Source organism: Delphinapterus leucas, chromosome 7 (genome assembly GCF_059928025.1).
Source record: "Delphinapterus leucas isolate spDelLeu-1000000601 "Yukka" chromosome 7, BTC_Dleu_Yukka2, whole genome shotgun sequence".
NCBI lineage: Eukaryota > Metazoa > Chordata > Mammalia > Artiodactyla > Monodontidae > Delphinapterus > Delphinapterus leucas.
Window position 1 is genome coordinate 11,829,340 of NC_143135.1, and position 24,771 is coordinate 11,854,110.

General features: G+C 45.5%; 2 protein-coding genes and 1 pseudogene across 13 annotated transcripts in view; 1 reads left to right on the top strand and 2 right to left on the bottom strand.

Moving 5' to 3' along the window:
* Positions 1–16,831, bottom strand: part of ZDHHC5 (zDHHC palmitoyltransferase 5) — a 24,328-nt gene extending 7,497 nt beyond the window's left edge. For 2 of the 10 annotated variants that reach the window (XM_089914798.1, XM_089914792.1), the window contains exons 1-3: positions 15,335–15,459; positions 11,887–12,282; positions 2,935–3,056 (exon numbers count right to left, since the gene is read on the bottom strand). In XM_089914798.1, coding sequence (XP_089770924.1) covers positions 2,935–3,056; positions 11,887–12,059 — 295 coding nt within the window. In that variant the 5' untranslated portion in view covers positions 12,060–12,282; positions 15,335–15,459. Of the gene's footprint in view, positions 1–896; positions 1,200–2,934; positions 3,057–3,927; positions 4,623–10,321; positions 10,398–11,087; positions 12,283–15,113; positions 15,237–15,334; positions 15,460–16,758 lie in introns of those variants that run through there. The other 8 variants (XM_089914794.1, XM_089914793.1, XM_089914795.1 and 5 more) reach the window with 8 other exon arrangements.
* On the top strand, positions 14,845–19,619 carry LOC149748691 (uncharacterized; annotated as a pseudogene).
* Positions 19,620–20,597: 978 nt separating this feature from the next.
* On the bottom strand, positions 20,598–23,626 carry CLP1 (cleavage factor polyribonucleotide kinase subunit 1). 3 transcript variants are annotated; one of them, XM_022591942.3, is made up of 3 exons: positions 23,262–23,626; positions 22,125–22,752; positions 20,598–21,712 (listed from the first exon to the last, which is right to left on the bottom strand). In XM_022591942.3, the coding sequence occupies exons 2-3, from the start codon at positions 22,728–22,730 to the stop codon at positions 21,041–21,043; spliced, it is 1,278 nt and encodes a 425-aa protein (XP_022447650.1). In that variant the 5' UTR covers positions 22,731–22,752; positions 23,262–23,626; the 3' UTR covers positions 20,598–21,040. The 3 variants fall into 3 exon arrangements, with proteins under 3 accessions (XP_022447650.1, XP_022447652.1, XP_022447649.1); XM_022591944.2 differs by having other exon boundaries at positions 23,514–23,625; XM_022591941.3 differs by lacking the exon at positions 23,262–23,626 and adding an exon at positions 22,827–23,238.
* Between the last annotated feature and the right edge of the window lie 1,145 nt (positions 23,627–24,771).

The following is a 24,771-nucleotide window of genomic DNA, read 5'->3' on the forward strand; positions in this document are numbered from 1 at the left end:
GTGAGAAGGAAAAATTAACTAAGTGATGGTATAGGAATTAGAAGTTTTCAAATGTACTGACTTAGGGAAATGCTAACAATGTAACTAAGTGAAAAAGTACAAGGTAAAGAACTGTACAAACAAAAAGATCCCATTTTGAAAACAGAAATAAAAACACATATATATGCTACAGATTTATGGCATATATAAATAAATATTGTATGTATAAATCTTCACAATATTGATTGGAAGGAAATATACCACAATGTAACTAACAGCAGTTATCTCTGGGCTGGGAAATTATAGGTGATATTTATCTTTTTTATACTTTCTATATAATGAATATTCACTACTTATTAAAATCTTTTTTAAAAAAAGTTTTTTAAAGGAAAAAAATTCAAGTGCTACTTATATTGAAATACCTGATTCTTCCACACTATCATGTATCAGAAGTGAGCTTTCTCTTCTTAAAGTACTACAGTTCTTTGATTACTCTTTAAAGTTACCACAGTGTATTTATTTATGTAAATGTCTTCTCTATCTTCCCTTCAAGACCGAGCTATTTGACCATCATAATAATCATTCCAAATGACCATATCATAATAATCAATAAATATTTGATAAATGAACATTAAACACTCATTAAAATAGCCTTCCTTGGCTTTAGGGACTCAAAGCACCTTTTGTTAATCTACGCTTTGAAACAAAAGTCACCATGCACAGTGACACAGGCTTTGTGAGCACAATGAATTTCAGAAAAACCTCATCTCACTGAAGTTGCTATCGCAATCCCACCTGCCTCAGTCTTACAAGGTAACTTCACATTTGAGAGAAAAATGAGATGTCATCAGTAACAACCATCATCAATTCTCTTTCTATCTCTTATTCCACTAATGCTGGTTGGTCCTCACTCTCACCTCCTATTCCAGAAACAGCCTACTTCTGTAAGCATAACCCTTCCAACACGCAGAGGAAAGCATCTCCTTCTTCAAGATGGCCACTCTTCAATTACCCTCTTTCATCACCTCCTGCTTCTCTCTTTTCTGGTTCCACCTCCTCATGCTATCAACATGCTAAAGTCTTCTGTATCATTAAACAAACAAACAAAACTCCTCCCTCTGCCCTAAGATATTCCATCTTCTGCCTTCTCTGCTTAACTTCCTGAAAGAATAATCTTAATACTCATTGACTCTGCTTCCTCATTTCCTATTCACTGCCTTCCAAACCATTATAGTTTTGGTAATTTAACTGTCTCTCTCCCGCATACATACATAAACACACTATTAAAACTATTCTTGTTGGGAATTCCCTGGAAGTCCACTGGTTAGGACTCAGTGCTTTCACTGCTGGGGCCTGGGTTCAATCCCTGGTCGGGGACTAAGATCCTGCAAGCCATGTGGCCAAAAAAAAACAACAATGAAAACAAAACCAAAAAACAACTAGTCTTGTGTGTGTGTGGTTTTTTGTTTTGTTTTGGTTTTGTTTTTTTGGCCACACCACGCAGCACGTGGGATCTTATTAGTTCTCCAACCAGGGACGAACCCATGCCCCCTGCAGTGGAAGCTCAGAGTCTTAACCACTGGAACACCAGGGATGTCTCAAACTATTCTTGTTAAGATCACTAATTTCTTAGACACTAAAACAATTGGCAACTTTGAGTTTCCATACTACTGGACCTAATTTCTGATACTGCCAACCATCAGCTACTTCATGAACTTTCCTCAGTTCCCACTGTGTCCGGTTTGTCCTCTTCCTAACTTTCCTTGCTCAGTCCCTCTTCAGTGGCTCTTCAGCGGCTCCTCCTTCTCCTCATTATTAAAATGTCAGTGCTGGTCAGGCTGACTTTCGTTCCTTCCTAATCTCATTCTACTTTCTCTAGACGATCTTACTCCTGTTGCTTCAAATACTACGTGGCTGAGGACTCGGCCATGAGTCTGACTACTCAACTGCCCGTTGAGTAACTACCTGAATGATCCATTAAGTATCTCAAATTCAACATGTCTAAGATGCTCTGTCTTCCCTCAAAACCCACTCAACAGTCCTATAACTTGGGTCTTGGTTTATAAAGAACCAGCATACAACCTATCTTTCAGGTTAGGAAACTTGGAACTACCCTAGACAATTCCTTCACCCTCTCACTCTCCCCTAGTAAGCAATTAGTAGTGAAAAATTCTGCTGGGTCTACTAATAAAAAATCTGTAAATCCAGCTTTGAATTCAAGTTCTCATCTGGTCTGCATTATTGCAATAGCCTCCCAAAAGGTATCTGTACATTCTTATAAGAATTATTATTGTAAAAGGAAATGTGATCCTGGGATTCCCCCAATTAAAGACGTCTTGCTGTCCAAAGGAAGAATTATAATCTATTTAATTTAGCACATAAAGTCTTTTACACTTGGCTCTGGTTTATCTCTTGCCCCTTCTGGCCCCACCACGCATTCTAACTTCCACCCACTGAATTCTGCATTTCACAGCTACAATTCTGTATATGCCGCTTCCTCTTCCTAGAAGGCCTTTCCCTTCCGTCCTCTACTCGGTGAAGTCCTTCCTACCTACCTTCAGCAGCATTTCCCCAATTTATCTGGGCAGATATAAGTGCCCTTTTCTAAGGTCTCAGAGAACCTTTCTCATGCTTCCGTTACAGTTTGTTATCACACTGTCACTCTCTAATTCATCTTAGATAGTATCAAAACTAGCAACAATGCCCAACCCATGTGCTCGAAATAAATTTCTGCTGAATGAGTAACTGAAAGTCAAAGAGTTGACCCAAAGTGGATCAGATGCCTAGAAGTTATGACATATATTCCTAAGATCTGACTTGCTTTTCATCATTAGACTATAAAAGTATCCCAAAACCCAAGACTCCTAAGGCCCCAGACCAAATGTATAAATGTCCCAAAATCATTCTTTTTCAAAGGCAGTAAGATACTTCCAAGAGAGAGGAGGGAGATCTTACCTCGAGGGAAAATCCCTGGGTCCATGAAGGTGGCCATGCTGAAGTTGGCCAGCACAAAGAGAAAAACAATCGCATTGTAGATGGGCACTGCAGGTGACACGTAGAGGCTTAGTCCTGGACAGCTGCACAGATAATAAAGAAAGTGAGGGGCTGTCTCTAACACTTTGGACACCAACCACATAAAAAAACCTATAAAGATTCAGGGACTTCCCCGGTGGCGCAGTGGTTAAGACTCAACACTCCCAATGCAGGGGGCCCGGGTTCAATCCCTGGTCAGGGAACTAGATCCCACATGCACGCCGCAACTGAGAGTTCGCATGCCACAACTAAGGAGCCGGCAAGCTGCAACTAAAGGCCCAGTGCAACCAAATAAATAAATAAATATTAAAAAAAAAAAAAAAGATTCAGTCCCCATACCTATATATAAATCTTGTGTGGTTCACCTTTGAAGTCTCAAATTATCTTTATCCTTCCCAACAAGTGGGTCTAGTTTCCCACAGAAATACTCATTTTAGGACTTCCGTAGTGGTCCGGTGGTTAAAAATCCGCCTGCCAATGCAGGGGACACACGGGTTCGATCCCTGGTCTGGGAAGATCCCACATGCCGTGGAGCAACTAAGCCCGTGTGCCACAACTACTGAGCCCGCGCTCCAGAGCCCACGCACCACAACTACTGAAGCCCGCCCGCTCTAGAGCCCACGCACCGCAACTACTGAAGCCCATGCACTCTGGGGCCCACAAGCTGCAACTACTGAGCCCACGCACCACAACTACTGAAGCCCGCGTGCCTAGAGCCTGTGCTCCGCAACTAGAGAAGCCACCGCAATGAGAAGCCCATGCACTACAATGAAAAGTAGACCCCACTCACTGCAACTAGAGGAAGCCTGCGCGCAGCTACAAAGACCCAGCGCAGCCCAAAATAAATAAGTAAATACTCATTTTTGATCAAGGTACAAGACTCATAACCCTTTGCACTAAAGTCTGTGTTCTTACCTCGTGGATCTTTGCACATGTTTTGGACTCTGTCCTTACCTCCTTTTAACCAGGCACAAGAGCTAGGGACTAAGTATGTAACTGACACCAGCTGCATTCCCTTCTCTGGAACAGCCTGAGGCTTCTGGACCCCAGCCATGCCCCACTGACCTGCACATTCACCCAAAGCATGGGACACCACCTGCCTCTCTGGCTTCTCTTCCCTCCTCCCAGCTGGCTCTGAACTACTCTCAACTGCCTAAAGTCTCTCCAGACACATTATACATCAGATATTCCTGAGAATTTTATTCAACTAGAGGCTAGTTCTCAAGGTAAAGAAAAGGAAACCACTCACAGGTAAGGAAGGATACCAAGACACAGGACTAGACCCCGAGATGAATAAATGAAGCAGAAGAGTGGAGGAGGAAAAAAAGGGAAGATATCAGACCAAAGCAGCCCCAAATCCTGCAGGAAAAAGAAACTGGCCACACATCCAATATTCCACAGGGTTCAAATCAAGAGATATGCTTTAGGTAACTTTTCCTTGACAAAATAGTGACCTAGTCCAGGATTAAGCTCAGTTTCTGTCAGGATATATGTCTCAGGAATGCTGCAAGAGCTCTCCCTTTCTCTGAAGATGGTTCCTGGGAGCTGGAAGTGTCAAAAGAACATGTGATGTGCTGCTTGCTTGGTCAGTGGTATCAAACACCCTCTCTCCTGTCTCAGCTCAGGAAGAACTTCCCATAACAAGACAGTGGCTAAATACCCTAATCTGCTTTGTGGCTGAGAACTTAATCTCCAGAATTAGGCCAGCATCTGTCCTTGTTCCCTTTATCTAGACCAGTGGAAGGAAACGAAGAGTTCAGTGAAGGAAAGGAAGAAGGGGCCAGGAGAACAAGACAGCAACTGACTCCGGAGAATTAATCCACAGCAGTCCTGGATTCTGTTGAGAGGTTATCTGTCTCCATTTAAATAAAAAGCACAGGGCTTCCCTGGTGGCACAGTGGTTAAGAATCCACCTGCCAATTCAGGAGACAAGGGTTTGAGCCCTGGTCCGGAAAGATCCCACATGCCGTGGAGCAACTAAGCCCGTGTGCCACAACTACCGAGCCTGTGCTCTAGAGCCCGCAGCCCCTGCTCGCCGCAACTAGAAAAAGTCCACACGAAGACACAGTGCAGCCAAAAATAAATAAATTTTTAAAAATAAAAAGCACAGCCCTGAATAGTGATTCAGGACAATTCAAAAGAACTGAGCTCCTCAATGAAAAATAAACTAATGATAAGAAGTAAAACTGATTGTCACAAAGCATCTCACAAGTCTTTACCAGCACCGTCTATTTATTCAAATTCCATTTAGCCATTCATTAAAAAAAAAAATTTAAGTAAATATTTATGATGTGCCAGGCTTTTTAGATAGTAATTATCAATTAACTCTGCTTCTCTTTATGGGTCAGTACATAATTGGGAGACAGAATAATGAAGCTAGAGCGCAGGCAGTGATTTCAAGGAAAAAACAGACCTTCAGTCACAGCTCTAGTTTTATTCTACCAAAGTCTCCTATGGAAGCCTCTTCCTCTGGGGGTTCTTTCATTCAAAAAAGATGTCCCCATACCTTGACAGGATTTGGGGTGGAATACAAGCAAGAAGGCAAGAGTCTTTACACAGCCCCACCCAAAGCCTGACCTCCTAGGCTCTTTAAGAGGGAGGGAGAGAAACTGAAAACCAGTCGTCCAGGTCAGAGCACCTCCCTAGTACTTAGCTGTCACTTCAATTTCCACCCAGGGAAGAGGAGAAAGGGTGACTCACTTGACTCCTACAGCCTGGGAAGATAATTAGAAGGGAAAAAGAAATGAAATCCTTAGAACACTGAGGTGTCCGTGATTTAAATGTCTCATTCCTAGAACTGGCTACGTGGCCTCTTGAGCTTCTGAAAAAATAAGGGTATTCTCCATCTCTGAGGGAAACTAAGGTGAATGAGAATGAGACATCAGTTCCCTTGCAGGCCCAGATGTCAGTCTTTCTGACCCCATTCTTCCTCCAGTTTCTGCATTTCCAAACAAAGCAAATCACTCCATTTCTTGGACAGCCTGCCAATGACCTGCCCCTAGATAATGAACTTTACCCCTACAACCTTCTTGATATCAACCCATCCCAGCTGAAGTGTGTAACTCTAGAATCAAGTTCCAATATCTGTTGCCAAAATAAGGCCTACCCTCACAGTGGCAGTATCTGGAAATGATGCAAATAACTCAACTTCACAGGCAACAGCCGCTCCTAGATTCAAGTCAAAGACCATTGCTTCCAACCTGAGCACTCTGAGGGAACATCCCACCAAGGAGAGGCCTGTGAGATCAAAGCCTGCTCCCACTGTATCCCACATTCTGCTTGGCTCCGGGGGAGGCTTGCCATTGCTACAGAACTTCACCAGATTCCTAAGTGACCACCCCAAGTGGCCCATCTGAATCTGTTGCCTTTGATGGATGGAGAGGAGGGCTGGGCTGAGGAGCTGCTGGGCTCGTCCTTAGCCGATGGCGATAATCACAGAGCTCCAAAGCAGAGGGAGTGGCCGTAGCCCAGAAGGCTGGCTGACTCACCGAGGAGACTCCCAAACCTACACCATCCCAGGGAGAACAGGCTCTTCTGCCCATCCCTTTAGCACTTCTGTTTTCAAGGCCAAATAAAATTGGGAGAGTGGGTTTCAATACCCACACTCCTGCAAATCTGTTTCCGAGCCCTCTCTAAGTCTGCCCATTATAAAAAATGGATAAGTTCCTGGTAAGAAAAATAAAGTAGGAGTCAAGAAGCTTTGGATTTTAACCCTGTCTTGATCAATGCTTTGCTATTGTAGCCTTAGGTAATTCACAGGAAAGTCTCCAAGCTTGTTAGGTCAGCTACCTAATACAGGTACGAGAATGAAGGAGACAGTGTCTTCAATGAGCCTAGAATTCTTTTTAAACCAGCTGGTTTAACACTGAGCACTCATGGGATAGAAGAAACAAAAACCCACATTATTAACTATCTCCATCATCATCAATTATCATTCCAGCTCCACCTTCATCGCCAACTCCACTTCCTCTCCTCTGAACTACTAGATCCAAGAACATTTAACAACAGAGGCACCTCGCTCCTAAAGAACAAGTCTATGCATTCCTCCCATGCCTAGCACATACTTTGACTATGTGTATGAACACTGTGACTAGTGTTCTTTGGTGATGAGGCAAGGCTAGAATGAATATCCCACTTCTTGCCCCTGGGGAATCCTCAAGATTCCACAGGAAAACAATCTCTCCCCTTCTAGTGGATAAATTTCTCGTAAGAGACTTGGTTTGTCCTGTCTTACCAGACTTTCAAGCAGCTGAGTACAAGATATAGGACTTGGGCGCTTATTCCTAGTTGAGAAAACAACGTGGGGAAGAAAAGAACAACCACTGCTCAATTAATGCCCTAAATCACGAGGCTGCTCCCACTCAAATCAGGTGCTAGCACCTCTGCAGTCATGGAAAAAAAGGGCCAGAAGGGAGAGTCACTGAGGTTGCCCAACTCTGTGGATGAAATGCTTGAGAGGGGATAGAAGCAGAAACTGTAATGGAGAAAGCTTTCATGGATGGGACACTGGAAAGACCATCACGGATTTCTGGACAGCCCTGACTCAGCCTTCCCACAGAGGATCACTTGCAGCGGAGACTTTACCCCCATGTCCTCCCCATCAATTTTATTTTATTTTAATATTTTTTTTTTGATGTGGACCATTTTTAAAGTCTTTATTGAATTTGTTACAATATTGTTTCTGTTTTATGTTTTAGTTTTTTGGTCACAAGGCATGTGGGATCTTAGCTCCCCAACCAGGGATCGAACCCGCACCCCCTGCATTGGAAGGCAAAGTCTTGACCACTGGACCACCAGGGAAGTCCCCACCTCATCAGTTTTAGAAACAGATATATGGGAAACTAGCTGACTTAACTCACAGCTCAAAGAGACCTTAGGGGATACAAGTCTGCGATTTATTTCAAATGGTATTGCCAGGAGCCCTAAGAAGGTCTCAGGGGTCCCCAGGAAGGCAAAGAGGAGACACGCAGTGTCTGGGCCTCTATGCACCAGCCTCACTTGAACCAGAGCAGCCCTGCTCTGACATTTTAAATACTGGGGTTCCCCAAAAGATCTCATTTGAGAAAAAAAAAGGTCATATTGCTTAAATAAACTGCTCTAGGTCAACTTCCTCATTATACACAGAAGAAAGAGGTCCACAAAGGTTAACAGACTTTACCAAAATCAGCTTGCCCCAAACAGTGCTTATTCCTCTCACCTGGCACTGCCCCCGCCAATCACAAAAGGAGACTAAACTAAGCCAGATGAGGGTCCAGGCCCGTTATCTTAAATGCAGTGTCTGTCACCTAATGGGGACCAGGAGGGTTACTTCAGCAGACACTCTCCTTCCCAAATAGTGAAAAGGGAAAAGAATTAACACAGGTTCCCCAATAACTCCTGCCTAGTTTTAGTACTGGACAAACCCTATAAATGAGAGGGACGGGGGCAAAGGGGGAGACCTCAACTGTTCTATTCGAGGTTCTCTGGGGCAGAAGAGGATCACCATTTTTTTGATGACGAAGCCCAACTGACAATTTCTGCCCATAGCCTTCCCTACCTGACAGAGAGACTCGGAGGGTAAATTGTTCCTAATTAGTGGAAGCCCACAGGCCTCCACTAATTATGTCTGCCAACTGAAAGGGCTCTTCCTCCTACTCCAGTCCTATAGGTCCTAAAGTAATTCTCACCTGGGGTTTATACTGATGTAAGAACAGACAGCTGTAGCCTAGAGAAGAGAACAGGAGGATGACAAAGTAACTACAGGTTTAAGGCCCCAAATAGGAGCTGGTTCAGAAAGAGCCTTCCTCTTGTCTCTATTTGAAAACAGTAATTCTTTTTTAGGTGGTATATGGTTTTAAACATAGAACTGAACATCAAAAGGGACAGAACAGCTCTGGAGAACAGCGGCATCTCAGCCCAGGTGTAGACTTGCAGAGGAACTGCTATGGTCAGATGGCGAGGAAGAGATGAGAATTTCAGAGGTACCAAGAGCTAGGTAAGATAAACAGGGTACTTATGTCTCCCCAAAGTGGACAGGGGAAAGCCTAGGGAGGAAAAGACAGCCCAGAAACGTATCCTGAGGAAACTGCCAGGGAAAACCCTAGCTAAGACTTAAGGCTCTTCTAACTTTGGGTTAGAGGCAGTAATTCCAAATAAGAGTCAATACTGTCCTCCAAAATTCTTTGTCCTAGGGCTGAGAGACCATGCAATAAGGAGGGCCCCCTACTCTTCTAGCATCAGGCAACGGGGAAGTAGGTTAAACAGCTTCAACTCTCAGTTGAGAAAATGTCTATGTCAGGACAACTCTTTGTGGCAAAACTGGTATAACCAGCCAAACACTTCAATGGTTCCAGATTAGCAAATTAAGAACAAGGTTTCTGCTTGTCCAAACTCAAGAATGGATGGGTTGAAAGAGAAACCACTTAGCCAGTTCCCCAAATTTCCTAACTTCCCGAAGGCTTTGCCTCTTAAAGGAAAACAGACCCTCCCCAATTAAGCAGGTCTAAGGGTGTCAAATTGGTGTTGTACTTATCCCTCCTGATACAGCACCACAACAGCTACAAAGATACTAAGATCCCATATAAATGTCCCTTGGTTAAAATGCTGATTCCACTTAGTGGTCATAAGAGCAGAAACCAAAACAAGTCTGACACTGCAGACTCACTCCTTATGGGTAGGAGTGGAATCCTTGAGGGTTTCAACAGGTATGCTCAGGCTGAAGAGCTGGGGGCCAAAGAATCTAGGACTTCTACTCTTTAGAGGAAGAGGTGGGAAGCAGGATGATGCCCACACCTTAGATAATAGATTCATTCTTTCCTTGTTTAAAAACTAAATAGGAAAACATCGTATTTACTTTACTTTTGCATTATTACTCTTTTGGCCAAACGACCCATAGTTTTTAGAATTCCTTCTGGCATCAGAAGCCCTGTTTGGGTGGAGGTGGCGGGTGCCCCTTCCCTCCTATCTCAGATTTAATTTCTGTCTGTACCCCAGCACCTCCTGCTCATTCATCCTTCAATGACTCCAAACTGCCTTTATTCCCTACCACGTCAATTCATTCTCTTCCTCTTGCCAGCAACCTCACACTGGCTCTAAACAGCACCCCACCATTAGGTCTGAGCCTGAATCACAGCAAAGTGAACTCCCCAGAAAATCTAGCATGCTCTGATTGTTCCAAGAGCTACAACCGGAACACTAACTCAATGACTCAACAGTTTAAGGCTCAGAAGCCTGGTACTTGTTAATTTATAAACAGGTAACAGCAAAGACGCTTGCCAGGTAGTCGACAGCTGAAATACCAGGGAAAAGGAAAAAGATGTAAATCACTCACGTCTCCTCCAGTAACAAGCAGACGAACAAAGGCTGAATATCCTAAGTGGGAAATCTTTCGACACCAACTGTTTTTCCTAATAGGACCAGGGAATGGGAGAAATGACTGTCATTCCCTTCAGCAGGAACTAACGTAAAGGAAGCCTTCTAGAACTCTCTTCCTAAGTAAAACTTGCCCTTTCCCAGTGGCCTTCACTTCTCCAGCCTTCGGCTCTTAAGAATACAGAGAAAACCATCTGATAACACTAAGAGCCAAGACCATCTTACTGGTATACCTTCGAAATCAACTCTGAAGTTCTCTAGTACTCCCAGTTCCCACAGTCTCAAATCTAAGCTTCAGATATCCTGGGGAAAAGCCACTACTTTTTGAAAAACCTTTCATCTGGTCCAGTTCTCTCACAGAACTGACTGCTTAGGCTGCTTCAAGACTCTGGTGATTCCCTCCCATTTCCTTCCTAGTGCAGAATCATCTAACGATGAAACTGGGTAGGAAAATACGAAGACATCTGTGATTTCAAAGGAAGGGAGGCAGGGGAAAGTAGAGGAGTCAGCAGAGTAAAATTCCTAACAAGGTCGAGAGGGTAGGCCTGTTCTTACTCTTCTTGCCGCATCTCTGGGATCTGGATTTACCTGTATCAGACCTCAAACTCTCCCAGTCACTTGCCTTTGCAAGTAAGTAGCCAAGCTCCAGAGGAAAAATACCCCCTCGCCCGCCTCCCATGGAGCTCCCCCACCCCCGCCCATACCACCACTGCGAGAAAACTCACGTAAAGGCAAAGAAGAGGGTCGTAGCTCCCACTAAGAAGATGGCGGCTGCCGAGACTGGAACATACTTGCTGGGTTTGAATCTCTTTCCAGACTCCGCGGGCATGTTGGAGCTCTGATGGAAGATCTGCCCTGCCGCATAGCCCAGGCCCACACAGCGGCAGAACAGACAAGAAAACGGGATGAGGGAGACAACGGCCAGAGGAGTACAGAAGGAAACCAGGGAAGCAGAAAATTTAGAATTATCACCCTTCCCCCTCCCAAATAAAACCAAAGGTCAAAAGATCTCAAAGGAAGGAAAGCACATGGGAGGGGGAAAGGTGATTCCAAATGATGAATAACCACCTCCCCAGAACAAGGCAGAAGGAGAGATTAAGAAACACAACTTGTACAGCTTAAAAACTGGAGACAAACAGTAGGCTGTACACATGAAAATGGCTGCAGGTAGAGAACATGGGCAGTCAGACAGATCACGGAACAGCTCATGGAGGGAGGCGAGTCTTCCAAAGGAAAGAAGGGGAGGATATCAGGGTAGGACGGAACACTTCAAGCAAGGAAAAATTCTTTGGAGGAGATACTACAGAACCTCCACGACTACCACACTTCCACAAGATGTGAGCAGCACCTAAAAGAGGTGTTTCTATTTCAATCCAAGAAGGAACCTGGCGCCCCTTCCAGCTTTAATGAGAGGCCGTTTTTACTGCAGTCTTTGTCCCTTTCAGGCAGCTTTCTCAATGCCACCACTCCCACACCTTGACTTCAGGGCCTGTAGTCTGGCAATGGTGGTTTAATTTTATTTACTTTCTCTTGATGGTTAAAGCTGGGCAGCAGCTGTTACAAGGTTGAGTTGTAAATCCTTTTCTTTGAAGGGGGAGGGAAAACAGAGAGAGAGCTCGAGCTCGTGCAAGCTTGCCTGTCTTCAGTCTCTTGTTACTCCCAAACCCTTTAAGGGCTCCTTTTCCTATGGAGTTCATGCAAAACTAAAGGGAAACATATAATCCCTGAAGCCATGTTCTTCCCAATAAGCAAAATAAGATGAAGAAATCAATTCCACTCGATGATACTTTTAAAAGCTACTGTGGATGAAAGCAAAGTTCCAAAGAGGTCCCTGTTTCCAGGTTAGTCAATGTCTCTGATATTTCTTCTTCAATCTTGGGCTTTCTGGATGCAGAGTTCAACTGTGTTACAGTGCCTCACCTGGAGAAAAACAAATATCTTTATCAGAGAAATTTTTTCATGGCATTTCTTAAGACCAGCAAGGCTAAAACCCCACAAGCTACTCTGTTAAAAAGTGCCTTTTGAAAGAAAGATCATTTTCTATTTCACTATGTGTATGTGGGAAAGGACTGAGAATTGGGAGGACAATGGGTTCAGAATTCTTCGCTCTTCTAAGTCCTCTTCATATTGAAAAAAGAAAAACATGGCTTCAGCTGGCCTAAGGTCATCAAAGAACTAGCTCTTGACACAGATGGGGCCCATCTCACCTGACACATATGGGCAGTAACAAATACCAAGAATATCAAAATCTAAAAACAAACAAAGGCACAGCAGTGAAGAGCAGTCCTAGAAAAGAGACTTGTCTTTGAACAAAGAGAATATTTATTGCTACAATGAAAAAAGAAAAAAGTAGGACGAAATTAGGACAGTCTCATTTCCTTTCTGTGTATGTCTCTCTCACTCTTACCCTTCTATACTTTTTAGTTATAAACTTAAAGAGGCAAAAGCTGAATTTCTGGTCTTCTGAAATAACTCATGAAAGGAGCTGGATGAGAAATGTCCCTGCACTGAAAGGTGAGATGCCCTCGATGAGAAACTGAGTCAACAAGCGGGGCGGGGGCTGGTCTTTTTCTTCCCAATTCAACAGTTTTTTATTCCTACATTGGCCTATTAGGAAGTCAAGTGAGCCCCACCTTCCCTTATGTGATTAAAAATAACAATTATTTCTGTTGATGGTAGTAGCAAAATAACATTAGCACTTTGGATTTTATAGGATGCTTTTCATCTAGTGATCGCAAAGCATTTAACTCATTATCTGGTGACACAGTTCCTTATCCCACTCGGTAAAACTGAAGTCTAGAGAACGCCTGAGGCCATTCCACTGAATGACTTGAGCAGTCAGGTTCAGAACCCAAGAGTCCACAGGCCCCTTTGCCGACACAAACCCTTTCTACCTCTTTCTCATCCACTACACTACCTGCTCAGTGAGGACAACTTGGAATCTGCAGACCAAAAATTTACTTAAGGTTTTTTTCCACCTAAGAGGAGTAATAGCTTCCTTAATTCCAAAGGCTGAAATTAAAATACCAGAAGTTTTGAATAGTGAAATATCAATGTACCCTGGAACTTAGCACTTCCTCTCTTTTCTGTGGCCTGAAAGGCTAAGGTGCCTTCCTTCAAGATTCATTCATTCTCTCTCTCTCTCAAAAAAAAAAAAAGTTTTAGAGGGCCAAACAGCATTATTAGAATAGATTGATTCCTACAGGAATCAAAACCCAACTTTCTGAATTTAGGCTTAAGTAACTTTGTTAACAATGAGAAGCAAATTCTTGCTTTACAGACGTACTATTAAAGTAAACTTGCCCCTCAAAACCCCAAAGATTAGAGAAGATGGAAAATTGCACTGCTTATATTTTATCTAGGGTAGGATATCATTTAAACACCATATATTATTTCAGATTATATTTTCTGACAGGAGAAAAGTCACATGGGCTAATACTGCCAAAGTAATTCAGAGACATAAAAGGCCACGGCATCTAGGGAGTACATTACTGGGAAACAAAAGATATCAGTGTCTCAGATGTTTAGGGCATATGCATTAGAAGTGACAAGACAAAACCTAAGAATGTATTGGGTATAATAAAGATGCACCAAGGCTTAGCAGAAGGATTTACTGTGGGCAGTAGGGATGAGACTGCAGGGTGAGTGTGGCTCATCAGAGCCAGCAGTCTGGATCCATACCAGTGTAAGAAAGGTGTACAAGAATGTGTATGACACATTTCAGGCTTAGTCTATGCAATAGTAGTATGTATATATAAAACAAACTATAGAATATGTGGTTTCAAGGCTTTAACAAACGTTTAATACAAGTACCTCCTTAAAGGGGTAAATGGACATGGCAGCATGACTGAGAGCAAAAGTATTGTTTGTGGAAATAAAGTGGTATAATAGTATAATACAGTAAATCTGAACACAGTTATCAACGTTTCATGGAATAATGCACATGTCAAGATACTGGCTGAAGAGTCAAACAGAAGTTTAATATGGGTATTATCATCTTATACCGAGGTACCAAAGTACATGGCAATATAAATCTTGTAAGCATTTAAAGAACGGGTGATAATGAATATTCTGAAGAGATTTAATATAGTACAAAGGGATACTGGGATAAAAGGATAGAGATGAGAATATAAGGTCAACCTAGACAAGATGGCATTAACCAGTAAGTGAAAAATGCAAGGCAGAAAAATGGTCTAGAGTATAACATATAAGTGATCCTACACCTCCTTTCATAACGCTGTCACTTTCTTACTTCTCATTTCAATGTTTTCATGCGGCCAAGTGGGTAAAACACTTTCTGCCCTGTCCCATAAGAGATTCCTATACGTAAAAAAATGGCAAATATATTCGAGTTCCCACTTGTAAAAAGTACAAAGTACTAAAAGCGTGGAGCTCCCGGCTGGTGGGGGTAGGGGAGGAAGCGGACGGATGCGAAAGAACAGGTAACAGGATGAGGCTTGAGCCAAAATAAGTATCAGAAGAATGGGGCGAGGGGACGTGAAACGCAGGGAGGGAACAGCATCCAGTCCCCAGCGCGGAGCCGGGGCACTGAGAAACACCGTATGGGGCAGGGCTGGCCGAGACAGAGAAGACGGAATCCGCGGCAGCAGGGCCCACTGGGGCTGCGGGAGCAGGCTGCGGGAGGCGACAGAGCCTCGGGGCGCAAGGCCGGGGGCGGAAGGGGCGGCGGCTGGGCGCCGGGAGCGGAGGGACCGGGGTCCCGAGCTAGGACCCGGCGGCCCGACACTAACCCGTTCTGAGCCCCGGCAGCCGTGGATCCCCGGCCTCTACTCGTCGTCCGTTTCCGGGGCCCAAGGGTCCCGCCGCAGTTGGATGACCCGGCCCGGGGGAGGAACGGGGCCTCAAGCCACCTCCCCCTCCTTGGTCCCCCTTCCCTAGAGGTCACTCTCCCCTCCCACCTTCCTGGCCCGGCACTTCCGGTTCCGCAAGGACCCGTGTCCCCAGTACTCACCCCCGGCGCGGTTCCCGTTACCGCTGCCGTCGTAGTCGCCGCCGCCTCTCAGCAGCGCCGTCCGGCCTCTGAGAGGCAGCGCGCGGCCCCCGCACGCTCCACGCCCGCCCCGCTCCGCGCGCTCCCGCCCGGCGACGCTCGTCTTCGAGCCGGCGCGCGGCCGTTGCCCTCAGTGCCGGGTCGCGAGCCCTCCCAGCGTTCTCATTGGCTCCCTGTCCCGGGTGCGCGCGACATCTCGCGCGGGGCACTTTTCTCTCATTCATGCGGCTCGCGCCGCCGTGCCCGCCCCCGCTCACTCTCCCATTCACCCATAGCCCCCACCCCAACTCCGCTCTAGGGCGTGCGCGCGCACCCTGGCGACCGCGGCGACCTCGCGGCCTGATTGGCTGCAGGAGCACAGCGCCGTACCACGCGAGAAAACGAGAACGCGCGCGCAGGGCCGTCAGGCTCCGCAGGCAACGGGGAGGGGAGGGTGGGCGTACTGCGCAGGAGTTGGAACTTGGGAAATGGCCGAGCGAATATTCCTTTTTCCTTTGTCCTGCTTTCTACCCCTCCTGAATCGAAGCAGAAATCCTCAGAAGTAAAAAATAATTATACGTGTTTACTGAAAGTACTCAAGAACAAGCAGCTACCCTCCCGAATTCGCCAACCCCCCCCTCCAATAAGTATGGTACAGTCTAGACAGGCTTCTGGCGTAACCAATCATCCACTGGCCCCTTCGTCTTCCTGCTTCAGCCCCTTCATGCATTGGCCAATGCGGTTTGGCCACTAAATAGCCCTCCCCCAGTCCCTCCCCCCTTTTTGGATGGCGAAAACTTTATTTAAAACCATCTTTATGGAGCATCTTTATGGAACTCCGACGAGTTCCTTGGTACCAGCAGAATCCCAGGATGATGGAAAAGTCTGGGCTGTGGCTTCCGCAGGGAAGGGCCGCAGGGACTGGAAGAGTCAGTGGGGGCCGAAGCTCCTGCCTAAGGCACGGGAGGAAGAGGAAGGAGAGCGGCCGCGAGCCTTGGAGCCGTAGTGCCAACCGTGGAAGGAGGCGCAGGGAATACGCGCTGAGGCGGTGGCAGCCCCCTGGAATGAGAGCCGGCTCTTGGCTCCGCTTATTTCCCTGTGTTTCACCGCCACACACAGGCTGGACGCCCCCAAGCCTAACCTCTCCCAATCCGGGAATACAGACAGGAAGGAAAAGGTTCTCTAGAAGCTCCAGTCCCTGGCGAGCTGCTGGCCAGCTCTACTTAGCTCACAGCGCCACATTTTGCCCTAATTAGCCCAACACAGCTGTGAACCCAAGAGCAAGGCCCGGTGTTCTCTCATTTCGCTCAAGGCCGTTTCTCTTTTGAAAGCTGCTCTGGCTATTACATAATAGTCTTTCAAAAAAGTGTTCCACCAGCCACTTCTCTGAAGCCAAGGTGTCTCACCTGCAAAGTGATTCTAAATCCTGTGGTCTGTCCTCGGCTTTGGTGTCAGATGTTGATGGTTTGACTGTGCTCTGATAAGTTAGCACTAAGCAGGAAGGGAAAGGAGAAAGTCTACCTTCTGTTTTCTGAGGTCTAGTCTAGTTCCTTCTCTGACATGGCATATATAACAGGTTCTAGTTCATTCTTGCAAAGGGCTTCAATCTGCCATTTATTGCATCACACTGGAGAGTTCTCTTTTAATGACAGTGTTCATTTAAAAAATGAAAATTTTAAAAACTTTAGACCTTATAGAAGGTAAAGGTAAGGTATTGGAGATACAATATTTGTTTTATTTATAGAGGATTTTCTATTTGTAAATCAGGTTGTTTCCTTAGGAAGAAATCAAATGTCATTTTCCTATTGTGTATTTTTCTTGGATTTTAAGACTTCATTTACCCAACTTCACGGATTAGGGATCTTTCTCTTCCCACTTTCAGCAGTCTAAGAACCTGTAAATTGTTTTGTCTCTTGGCTAGACAGTGCTAAATAGGAATGAGTATCCTACATTCTGCCAACCAACCACATATACTAAACTCCCCTAGGACACTGGATTACTGTATGCCAAGCTCTTAGATAGGTGAGCACTAATGGTGGCATAATCACTATCCCAAGGTTTAGAGAGAGATTCCATTTTCTTATCCAGTTTTCCTTAGGATCGTGCAAGATATTTCCTGGAAAGGATGTTTAATAGAACATAAGGTTTAAACTGACAGCCACTTCTGAAAAGTACTGCACAGTAAAAACTAGACCAGGGGTCCCCAACCCCCGTTAGGAACCGGGCCGCACAGCAGGAGGTGAGAGCGGCAGGCAAGCGAGCAAAGCTTCATCTGCCGCTCCCCGCTCCCCATCGCTAGCATCACCGCCTAACACCATCCCACCCCCTCCCTCCGTTCTGTGGAAAAATTGTCTTCCACGAAACCGGTCCCTGGTGCCAAAAAGGTTGGGGACCACTGATCTAGACTAAAACAATGAGATATCCAGACCACCGAACTTCAAATAAATTACTTTGCTATATATGTCAAGTAATACCTTATAGTTTGTTTTTTTTTTCTAGTGTAGTTTATCTGTACTTCTTCAAATCCTCTCCACTTGCATTTCCTCATGTCTATAGATGGCAAACTACAGGGTCTTTTTTTTTTTTTAGTTCAACTCTCTGGTATTTACAGGAAGACAGGAACAAAATGCTAGGCTTGGATTTAGGTGCAAAGAAGAACGCCCTTTCAGAACCAAAACCACCAAAGACCTTTTTATGTTTAAATACTGCTGCCTTCCCTCCTGTCCTTCTGAAATGTCTTTGCTTGTGTTAAGGCACAGTTTCCCCTCTTGTGCTCTGGATCCCACACCCTTCATTTTCTTCTGAATTTTCTGACATTTTATTTGAAAAATGAAAAACACACCCATGTAAAGAACACACCCATACCCATCATTAAATTTTCTCCCTCTAGAATCTGTTGATATGCTGAGAGGCATCCTATCTAAAAACCTAACAATGAACTCTCCCTTGACTCCATAACCCCACCCCCACTTCCTTTCTAAGCAAAGCTTCTTGAGAGTTCTCTACAGTTGTCATCTCCACTTGTTTATCTATCTCAATATATTTCCACAGGATTTCATCCCCACCATTCCAAGACAACACCCTTCAAGGTCAACACCGACATCCATGCTTCCAGATCAATAGTCAAGTCTCCTTTGCTAGCTCCCATTATAATTTACCTTTTATGTTTGGAATGCCCTGAAAGCCCATTATTCTGCCTCCTTCTGATTTCCACTTACACAGTCCCTAAGTGACTTCATCCATTACCATTGCTTTAAATGCCCTCTGTAGGCCAAAAGCTCCCACGAACCTTCAACCCTAACTCTCCCCAACCCTCCAGACTCATGTTTCCAACTGTCTATGTGGCATCCCCTATAGATGACTAATAGCTCAAACTTAACGCTGCCGAAGTAGAACTCCTGCGGTTTCCTTTTCCCCTCTCCCAGAGTTTCCCCGATCTCAGATCGGATCTAGTTGCTCAAGTAAAAAATGTAGGAATCATCTTTGATTCCACTTGCTTCTCCTCACCTCTCCCATCAGCAAGTCCTATCAATTTTACCTCCAAAATATCCCAAGGCAATCTACTCACCAACTCTACCTCTGCTGCTCTCTTCTAATCCATTCTCACATTGAAGCTACCACAGGTCTCCTAACTTGTGTCCTTGCTTCTTCTCTTGCCTCTATAACCCATTTTCCACACAGCAGCGATCTCTTCAATGTAAATTATTGATAAATCATGTCATTTGTCTGTCCAGCCACCTGCTATGGCCTGAATTTTTGTGCCCCCGCCCAATTCTTATGCTGAAATCTCCAAAGATGATGGTATTAGGGGATGGAATCTTTGAAAGATGCTTACGTCATGAATGTAGAGCCTTCATGAATGGCATTAGTGCCTTTATAAAAGAGGCTCCAGAGAGCTTCCTGCCCCTTTCACTATGTGAGGACACAGTTGAGACAGGCAATCTGCAACTTGGAAGACAGCCCTTAGCAGAACGTGACCATGCTTGGTGCCTTGATTTTGGCCATTCCAGCCTCCAAAAATGTGAAAAATTTCTGACGTTTATAAGCTACCCAGTCTGTGGTATTTTTTCACAGCGGCCCGAAGGGACTAAGACATTACCCCTCTCCCATCATTTCCCACTGCTCTTGGATTACAAAAGCCCTACATTATCTGGTCTTTGCTGCCCCCCTCCCCCAACCCCAGCCTCAACTTTTACCACTCTCCCCCAGATTCACTACACTCCAACCACACTGGCCTTTCCCTTCATCCAACACATTAAGTTTTTTTTTTCCCTTTCTTAGGGTTTTGCACTGTTTCCTCCACCAGGAAGATTTTGCCCCAATTTCACACAGCCATTCAGGTCCTAACTGAAAATGTGTGCTCAGAAGAGGCCTTTCCTGACCATCCAATCTAAAAAGCCTCCCAGCCACTCTCTCCTATCACCCAATCGTAAGTCTCTGCATAGCACTTACCTTTTTATGTTTAGTGTAAGCTCTGCAAGACTTCATCTATCCTGTTGCCCCATCTAGAATGGTCCCTGTCATATAATAGGTGCATGATAAAAATTTGTGGAAATAATGAATGGGGACTTCCACGGTGGCGCAGTGGTTAAGAATCCACCTGCCGATGCAGGGGACACAGGTTCGAGCCCTGGTCCAGGAAGATCCCTCATGCTGCGGAGCAACTAAGCCCGTGTGCCACAACTACTGAGCCTGCGTTCTAGAGCCCGTGAGCCACGACTACTGAGCCAGCATGCTGCAAATACTGAAGCCTGAGCACCTAGGGCCCGTACTCCGCAACGAGAAGCCACTGCAATGAAGAGTAGCCCCCGCTCGCCACAACTAGAGAAAGCCCGTGTGCAGCAACGAAGACCCAACACGGCCAAAAATAAACAAAATATAATAAATAAATTTATTAAAAAAAAAAAGAACGAATGGATGAAAGGCATCATGATACTTATTCAATAATGCAAGTCCAAACCAGGAATGACAATTATTTACAAGAGATCAAAGAGAATGGGCTCTCCCAGCTTACCACCTGAAAGCTCAATTTACATTTTGACTTATGGTCTGGTTCCAATTAAACAACAGATTTAGCATCTATTTACCTAAGTGCCAAAGAAAGGGGACTCATCATAAAAATTCACCTGCTTAGCTCACAGGTGTTCTTGGCTTTCTTCTCCTCTAGGCATTCAGCAATAAATCATTCCAATAATGTTTCTATAATGTTTAGGGGAAAAACAAAAATTTTAAAAATTACACCAACTTCTGTGATATGGCAAAAATGTTTATTAAAATCTTTTTTTTTTTCCCCAAGTATGAACTTTATTGGAAGGAGTCCTTTGAATTCACTCTCTCATCCTGGACAAACAAGCTAACAAGCACTGTATACAGAATATAGAGCAGTAGTAAATTAGTCCACAAAGTAGCACAGTGAAAAAAATGGGACTTCTCTGGAACTCAGATCATTCAAAGTGGCAACGCAGGTGACCTAAGAAACCAATTATATTCTCATGGTTTTCCTTCTGGTTCAAGATCTGAAGAGTTAGGTTACCACCACCTGTTTTAAGAGGTAGAATATAAACTTTCGAGTAGTCCACCATTTATCAGTCAGCCTGGCCTCGGGAGATTCTCATACCTCAGCCCATCTGCCTTAGGTGATGGCCAGAAGATCTCTATGCCCCAGGCAGCAAGGCTTCCTGCTCGTCTCTACTTAAGATCCATGAACCGGATATCCATGATGAGAAGGAAGTTCTTAGGCAGTGGGCGGGGGGCTGGAGAGAGAACAGTAAACACCTGATGCTCTAGGTCCACACTGGTCACCACGATGAAGCCGGCCACACTGGTCTCTGAAAGGTTCTCCTCTGTGCCCTCAGCAGAGCTGACACTCAGGAGGTGGTGCACCATGTCTCGGCCAGGGCTGACGGGCACTAGCTTGAGCTGATTGTCCTCCTGAGACATGCCCAAAGGCAGACAGGAGTCTGGGATGGTGGGTGCCCCAACTTTGTAGATTTTCACATCTGAAAATTTGACATTGAAGGCGTGGGGATAGAAACAGCCCCGGAATCCATAGAAATACTCACGGATACGCTCATCCCTACATTCCCGCCGGAAGTCCTTGGAGCGCTCAACCACGCCCCCGGATTTAGGGAGCAGCACGGTGCGTACAAAGTGAGGTAGGTCCCGTTTCAGTTCATTGTACAGTCGTTCTTGATCCAGAACCACAACTACGTCCACCTCAAAGGCGGAGGCTGCATGCACCAGTGCTTGGTAACCAGAGCCCTTGACCCAGCCACAGGTGTTAATGACACAGCCACTCACAGAGGCCCTTCGGTTCACTTCACACCTTTGGTTGAACACATCTGCTAAACGAGATGTAATCTGCAGAAGAAAGGATCGAGGTGAGGGAAAAAAAAAAAAACCCACAGAAACAAACCAACCCACAGCTCTTTTAGCCTTCTTTAGAATAAGTGGAATTAGATATAAAAAAATGGACATTCTTAATGGCTGTGGTTGTGACCCCATAACGTGGATTTAATTTTTATTTTATGTTGCTTTTTCTGTCTCTTGTGTTTCATGTCCTAGGTAGAAATTTAATAAATCACTTAAGGACAGGTCCATAGAAACGTGTACCAATCTGAGGTTGACTTATTTTTGAAACCGTCTTTTCCAAAATCATGTGGCAGTAATACCAGCTGAGAGGGAGCAAAGAATTTTAACTGGCAAACTTCTGCACAGCTTCCAAACCTGACAGCAGCCCTTCCCTCCACCCCACCTTGGCCCTGGCTCTGACCTTATTATAAAGCTTGATGTTGGTGCCAGGAGTGGTGGAGCCAAAATGATACACCAGAGGGGCCTGGATAGAGAATCCCTCTTCAACATCTGCTGGCCGCTCAATGTAGAGGGCCCCCATGGTACCAGGGATGGACACAGAGCCCTGGCCCACATCCAACTCCACGTAAGTGGGCCGGCGGCCCAAACGCACTGCGTAGTTGAGCAGCAGACGGCACACTGTGGACTTGCCCACATCAGTGGGGCCCACTACCATCACCCGGGGCCCTCGCTCTTCTTCCTTCTCCGCCTGCCTCCGCATCTGCTCCAAGGCTGTATGAGTGTTGAGATAAAGCAACATAGGGGTGTCCTTGGAGACATAAGCCACCTCGGTGCGGCCACTGAGCTGTAGAGAACAGCCATGCCAAGTGAAAACAGCCACCTTGGCACCAGCATCAAAGGTGAATTTCTTGTTTCGGGTCAGCTCTGTGCCAAAGATTTCTGCCATGCCAGCGAGCAGCTCCAACTGAACTGACTGAGATGCCTCCACCTCAAAGCGAAGTTCTGTTTCTCGCTCTAGTTCAAATTTAGTGGTTGGCTTCTTGTCATCATTGGCCTCCTCTCCCATCTTTCTTGTGTGGCTGCTGTGCCTAGAACACAAATATCAGATCAAAACAGAAGTCAGGACTCACTTCAAAATCCTCCGGTGGACGTTTCTCCTTACCTTGCTTCATACTTCTTCTTACCTCCGATCACCATCTGTCTCACTATATATTTGTTTATTGTCTGTCTATCCTCACTAGGACGTAAGGGGGGGTATTTTTGTTTGCTGCTGTAACTCTAGTACCTAGAATACAGCTTGACAACCCAAAGGCACCTCTAGAAAAACACCCAGTGAATACATGACTCGGAGTAAGAAAACGGTATCTACAGATTGAAAGACTTGATTACATCACCTTCATCGCCCTACTGGGATACTCCAGACTTAAAAAGGCAACAGATGCTCAATCCCTAACCCTCTCAGTCAACAAGAAAGGGAACCAGCAATCCGGATGCAAAGCAGAGAATACCGGCTTCGGACTCAAAACAGCAATAAGAAAACAGCTCAGCAACCACTGGTAGTGTCTTTAGACAAATAAATCACTTAACTTCTCTGTACCTTTTCCTCAGTTGTCAACTGGAGGAACTTACACTTCCTCACACAAAGTGTTGCTCTGGGGATTAACAGCGATTGCTGGAGTGGGGGAAAAAAATCACTACATAAACTAGAAAACGCCGAGGAACAGCGAAGAATCATCTCCGATCCCGGATCGCAGCTCTAGGTCCAGCATCTGTCCCAGCCTCCCCAGGCACCGAAATCTGCCCAGGCTCCAAGGAAGCGACGGTTGCGTTCCTGAGCTTATTATCTTACCTGTACAGCCAAGAGCCCAAACTTGTAAAACAAAAAGCCCTCACTAACTAGGACCTAAGCCTAACAGCTTTCCTCGCTCGCCTAGACCCACGCCGGAAACTCAGGCGTTTCCGCACTTGCGTAGTGGAGAAGCCGCGGCCGCGCGATGCCCCCTGTGATATGTAGTTGTGCCAGAACAGCCGCGAGCGATCGAGCTCGCGCAGCCGCTCGGCTTTCTGGGACTTGTAGTTAATGGATTGTTTTTGATCGTGACGTCAAAGGTGGGCGGGCGGCGGCCGTCATTGTTCGCGAAGCCCGGGGGCGGGCGGAGTAGGAGGAGTGGCGGTTACGCCCCCGCGCGGGGCGGGGACCAGCAGAGGGGGCCAACGGTCGCTTGAGACGCGGCGGTCAGGGCCTCTCGCCACAGTACTCCCGCTCACCTGCCATCCGGGAAGGGGTAGGGCGGCGGGATGGGAAGGGGACTCGCTAGTCTAGGTCCCACGATCGCCTGGAAATGGGGAAATTAGCAGAACCGCATTTGGATACGAGGAAACCAAGGGATAGGGAAAGTGGAGGAAAACAGCTTATCAGAGAGTAACCTGGGTTAGGACTGTCATCCCCAACCCGACACAATGTTTGCCCCCAGAGAGCATTTAAAAAAATTTTTTTAAATAAACGAATAGAAGTCCAAGAATTTCTTCCAGTTACTCTGCAAGTCAATCATTACCCAACAACCTCTCTCCTATTGAGCGGGGAGTTCTGTTGGGGACTCTGTTTCCCGCCCTAAATCCCTGACAGTTATACAAGGTCAGTCATTTAACCCCACAAGCAACAGGTTAGGCCACGTCTTGAAGCTTCTGATGCGTTTGGACTTTGGAATCTTGTATTCTTTGGGCAAATCACAGACTTAAACTCTCTGAGACCCAGTTTTTGGACGGTGAACTAGCGATAACAGTACCCAACCTCTTCAAGTCGTTTTGAAGACTGTATGCAGATAATGTATGTAAAGTACTAAGCCCAATGCCTGTAACATAGAAAGCATCAGATGTCAGCTCTTAAGTTATTGTAAACTGGGGAGGGGAAGCTATAACGATGCCATCTATTTGTAGTTTACATTTTTCAAAGCCCTTTCAGGTATCCTCTTTCACAGCCGCCAGTAAAGTCAGCGTTATCATCTTCAATTTCAGGTGAGGTAGGAGACTAAGGCAGGTGAAGCGATTTGCCCAAGCTAGTACTCAAACCCAAGATTTTGGAGTTTGAGTGCCGTTATAGCAAATGC